Source organism: Fonticula alba (assembly GCF_000388065.1).
Source record: "Fonticula alba strain ATCC 38817 unplaced genomic scaffold supercont2.6, whole genome shotgun sequence".
Classification (NCBI taxonomy): domain Eukaryota; order Rotosphaerida; family Fonticulaceae; genus Fonticula; species Fonticula alba.
In genome coordinates this window covers 1,535,049-1,539,716 of record NW_009242976.1, presented here as the reverse complement: position 1 = coordinate 1,539,716, position 4,668 = coordinate 1,535,049, and the positions used below count along the sequence as shown (strand labels likewise).

General features: G+C 66.4%; 2 protein-coding genes across 2 annotated transcripts in view; both read left to right on the top strand.

Annotated features, from left to right (window-relative positions):
- Positions 1-27: 27 nt before the first annotated feature.
- On the top strand, positions 28-2,903 carry H696_04000 (hypothetical protein). Its single transcript, XM_009497868.1, has 7 exons — positions 28-96; positions 174-300; positions 405-563; positions 752-1,721; positions 1,908-2,106; positions 2,247-2,448; positions 2,624-2,903. Exons 1-7 carry the CDS (start codon positions 44-46, stop codon positions 2,768-2,770), a joined length of 1,857 nt encoding a protein of 618 aa, XP_009496143.1. The 5' UTR covers positions 28-43; the 3' UTR covers positions 2,771-2,903.
- A 1,502-nt stretch (positions 2,904-4,405) lies between these two features.
- The window catches only part of H696_03999 (hypothetical protein), a gene marked incomplete at both ends in the record, with an annotated part of 2,831 nt that continues 2,568 nt past the window's right edge, over positions 4,406-4,668 (top strand). The window contains one exon of the mRNA XM_009497867.1: positions 4,406-4,594. Coding sequence (XP_009496142.1) covers positions 4,406-4,594 — 189 coding nt within the window. The remainder of the gene's footprint in view (positions 4,595-4,668) is intronic.

The window sequence follows — 4,668 nt, the reverse complement described above, 5'->3', positions numbered from 1 at the left end:
CCCCCCCCTCCCGGTTCTCCGTCCCAAGTCGGCCAATGACCAAATGCTCCCTCTATCCGAGGGGCAGGCCGAGCTTCGCGTTCGCTTCGGCGTTCGGTGCGCATGGGACACCCTCCGTCTCCCCCCTCCCACCATGTCCTCCCCCCTCCGGCCCTGACAAGTGTACGCCTCAGCGACACGAACCCGATCGAGCTGCTGGCCGCTGGACTCCCGAATGGCGCCGACACCTCGGCCCTCTCGGTCAAAATGAGCGTCTTCTCGGCGGGCGAAGCCAACGCGCCGGCGGCACTCCTTCCGCAGGTACAGCTCCCTTGGCTTGCTCCTTGCGTCTCATGGGGTTTCCCTCTTCTCGCTTCCCCCACCCCTTTCCGCTTCACTCACTCCTCTCGTGTGGCCTTTCGAAGATCAACATTTGCAACTATGGCGCCCTCTCCGACAGCCAGTGCGACAAGTACCTGGCACTGCTGGAGGCTCTTGGCCCCCAGCCCCCCTCGGCCAGGACCCCGGTCGGGCCGTTCCCCTCCTTCGTGCCGACCATCCAGCCGGAGTTCGGCGTCCCCTGGGTGAGTCTCTCTCTCTCTCTCTCTCTCCCCCTCTCTCCATCTCTCCATCTCCCTCTCTCCCTCTCCCGCCCCTTCCCCCAGTCCTCCTTTGCTTCCTCCCTCCCCTCCCTCTCCCCCCGTCTCGATCGACCCCCTGACACCCGGTTTCCCCTTGGGCGGCTTGTGCCCTCGCTCTGCTGCCCACTCAGTCGGCCGGCGACAGCTTCGAGTTCACACTCCGGCTTCAGGAGGCCGCCCTGAAGCAGGTGTTCATGTGTTTCGAGATCTTCTCCGCCCCGAGCGGGCCCGAGGGCAGCACCTCGCCGGTGCCCATGCTGCTGGCCTCGGCCACCGTCACCCCCGGGCAGTTTGCCGGCAAGTCGGCCGACATCATCGAGGCGGCCCTCCTTTCGGCTGGCTGCCCTTCGCGGCCGGCCGGGCGCCTGCGGGCGGATGTCCTCATTGGCCGGGCGCTCCCGGCGTCCGTTCTGGCCCTGGCCGCCTCGGCCACGATCCCCTCGCCCGGCATGCAGGCGGACTTCCCCTTTACCAGCCTCCCCTCGACGGCGGGGTCCTCGGCCGACGAGCTGGCCGGGGTCACCCTGCCGGCTCCAACCTACGGGCCAGTCAGCGGGCTGGGGGCCCGGCGGGTGGGGCACCGGGGGGCCGGCGCATCCGATCGCAATGTCAGCCCCTCGCCGGCCTGGCTGTCTCCCCTGCGAGAGAACACCCTCCTGTCTCTTTTGCGCGCATCGCGCAACGGCGCCGATGGCGTGGAATTCGATGTGCTCCTGAGCAAGTGCAAGCAGGTGGTCGTTTACCACAACACTGATGCTCGCGTGCGTGGCACCGTGCGCTCCGATGGCGATGCCGGTGCCCAGGGCTTCGAGGATGTGGTCATCAATCTGAACCAGATGTCCACCAAGCAGCTGCGTTCCCTGCACCTGGGCCTGACTGGCGAGGTCCCCGGGGCGGATGGCCAGCCGGCGGACCTCGGCGGCGATCCGGGCTTCGAGTGCATGTCCACCGAGCCGGGTCACGGCCGCGCGGCCGGCACTGTCTGCCCCATCAACCAGGACCCCAATGCCAGCGGCGTGGCCACTGCCTCCGGTCAAGCCAGCACCACCCCATGTGTCCCGGCCCCCGGCTACATGCCGTCTCTGCAGCAGCTTTTCGACAGTGCGTCCCCCATTTTGTGCCCATGTTTGCGTGTGTGTGTGTGTATCGATGCATCTCGGCAGGAAGGGGGCGTCCGGCATCCGGCCCGTTTGCGTGGCGCCTCGCCCTTCGCGCTTCCCCCCCCTCCATCCCTCGCCCTCCTGGTTGGTCGGCAACTCACTCGCTCCCCCACGCCACCCCTTCAAGCTCTCCCGCCCGGGCTGATGTTCAACATCGAGATCAAGTTCCCCACGCCGGCCATTGTCCCGGATGAGGTGAACACCTTCGACCAGTGGGCCGATCGCAATTTCATGCTGGACGAGATCCTGCGCGTGGCCCTGGCCCCGCAGCCCATCTGTGCCCGGCCGATCGTCATCTCCAGCTTCGACCCCGAGATTTGCTACCTGTACGTGAGGCCAGGCCACTGTCTCGGCCCTTGCTCGCTCGCGACAATCCCGCCGTTGCCCCCCCCCCTCCCCCTCCCCCTGCACATGGTGTTTCCCCGCCCCCAATTGACCCTCCCCTCGTTTGTGCGACGTGCAAAAGCGCTCGTCTCAAGCAGTCGGCCATTCCGGTGATCTTCCTGACCACCGGCGGGCATCCTGTGTACGGGGCATATGGCGATGTTCGGTCCATGTCAGTTGCGGCGGCCATCTCCTTTGCGCGGGTTGCGCGCCTGCATGGGGTCTGCTCTTTCACCGCGCCGCTGGTCGAGCAGCCGGAGCTCATTACTTTGGTCAAGAAATTTGTGCGCCCCGGTCATGTGTTTTCCCTTCTTCGCTGGCGGTGTTGCCCCCCCCCCCCACGCACAGGGGAGACGCCTGTGCAGCGGCGCCCGTGTTTTTTTTTCCCCCCCGCCCAAACGCTGACATCGGCCTTTGTCTTGATCGCCCACCCCGTTCTCCCTGCGACTCCGCCTCAAGGGCCTGAGCCTCTTCACGTGGGGCTCGCACAACAACGACGCCAAGGAGGCTACCAAGGCCCGTTCCCTCGGTGTGGACGGCATCATCTCGGACCTCTTCCACCTGCCACAGGCGCCCACTGGCGAGGCGACCCTGGGTGACCAGTGAGATCGCGCGGTACACATCATGTGCGGGGGGTGGTGGAGGAGGGCCCGAGCAGCATGGTAAAGACGCGGCAGGGGGGCGGGGGGAAGGGGAGTATGCATCCCTTCCCCTCTCCCTCTCCCTCTCCCTCCCCGCCTCTCGATGCGTCTTCTGTCTTTCCTCCTTTTCCTCCTTTTTCCTCCCATCGTAGCAGGGTTGCTATGCAGCTGTATTTGGGATTCGGGGGGAAACATGGTCCAACATTGTGGGTCTTCCGGGTTGCCCCCTCCTCTGTGGAGGCACAGGTGCGGGCGCGGGAAGCAGGGACAAAGGGGGGCACGCGGGCAGGGGCATGGGCGGCTCCGATGGGCATGCGTCTCTGCTGGGAAGGGCAGCCACCGCTGTCGAAGAGAGGATTACTGGCAGGAAGCAAGGCAGGGCGCGGTCCAAGCACTTGAGTGGGGGCTGGGCAGGTGGAGAGGGGGAGCCTCTCATCAAAAGCAGCCAAAGGGAGGGGGGGGGGGGGGGATGATTGCCTGATGTGCGACTGCTGGCCGACCGGCATTCACGCGGGCATCATGTGCATGGGTCCGGGGATTTGTGAGTCCGCCGCTTGGCGCCCAATCCCAGCAGGGCAGGGGTTGCGTGTGCCGGCCACCCGCGCCATGCTCCAATGTCGGGGGCCCACGCCATTCGCGTTCCCCAGTGGCGCGACAATGGCTGCGTCCTGGCCGGGCCGCGGCGGCCACACCCGGCGGGCAGGGGTCCGAGGCCGGGGCGCATGCCAACCCTTGGTCCACAATCTGCGGCGGCATGTTGACCCCACCACCATGTCCTGCCCTGGGGGAGAGAACCCATGCCAGGTGGCCGGGCGGACCCCCTGGATGATGGTGCTGTTGCCCACTGTGTGTGGCATTCCCCCTTCGTCGCAGGTATGCCAGTGTTTCTTGTGTTCCGAGTTTATCCAATTCCCTCCTGGAAAGGCACCCCGGCGGCCCGCCTGGCATGGGTTCCCCCCCACCCCCCCCACCCGGGCAGGGCTCCTTTGTGGGTGGACGCCCGGACATAAGCTGATGCCCCCCAGCCATGCCTCAATCCCTGCCCCTTTTTCGCCAAATACGCGCCCCTGCCAGTCGAGAAAATGGCTCCCTGCCTGGCTGATGTTTGGGCGTGAATCCCTTGACCGATGGGCGATTGTCGCCAGCCCCGAAGGCGATTCCTCCTCCACGTTCGGCGGCCCCCGCCCGGGCGTCGGATTTTCCCTGTCCCCGATTGCCAACACAAACATGCTGCCCCCCGCCTCCCTCCCCCCATTGCCTCGCTCTCTCTCCTCGCCCTCCTGCTCCCCCGCTTGGCCTTTCGCACCTCCCCCCTGGCCCCCTTTGCTCCCCTCGCCCTGGCTCTCGATGGGGAGGCACTCTCAATGCCTGGATGCTCTGGGAGATATAAATGAAGGCCGCTTGGCGGCGTGCTCCCTGTGCATCGACATCCATGCGCGGATGTGACCAAAAAAGCCCCCCCCCCCGCCCCCCCAAACAAACGCAGCTCCACTTCCTGCTCTCCGCACACTCGATCGACCTTCCTTGCCCGCTCTTCTCCTCGCCTCCTCCCTGCTCCTCTCCCCACTTCCAGCTCCCCACTTCCTGTTCCTCCCTGCCAATGGTCTCAAGTCATCAGGAGTCCGAAGACAGCCTGCAGGTGCCAGTCCTCCCTCTCGCGGTCGGGGGCCTTGGTGCCGGGCTTGTGGCGGCGGTCGTCATGCTTCCCACGCCGGCGGCTGCCGGACTGTTGGCCATCATCGTCTGCGGTGTTCTCTATGTCACCAACATCTATGTCACCAACCGCAGGGTACCCCTTTGCACATGCTCGTGCCGGCCGCTTCTTCCAGCCCCCCCCCCCCCCCCCCCCCCCCCCCCCCCCCC

Bases quoted from the DNA above. Each gene is read 5' to 3' on its own strand.
- H696_04000 (XM_009497868.1), top strand. From the start codon at position 44: ATGCTCCCTCTATCCGAGGGGCAGGCCGAGCTTCGCGTTCGCTTCGGC. The intron at 301-404 runs GTACAGCTCCCT...GGCCTTTCGAAG, and splicing joins CGGCGGCACTCCTTCCGCAG to ATCAACATTTGCAACTATGG. The intron at 1,722-1,907 runs GTGCGTCCCCCA...CACCCCTTCAAG, and splicing joins TCTGCAGCAGCTTTTCGACA to CTCTCCCGCCCGGGCTGATG.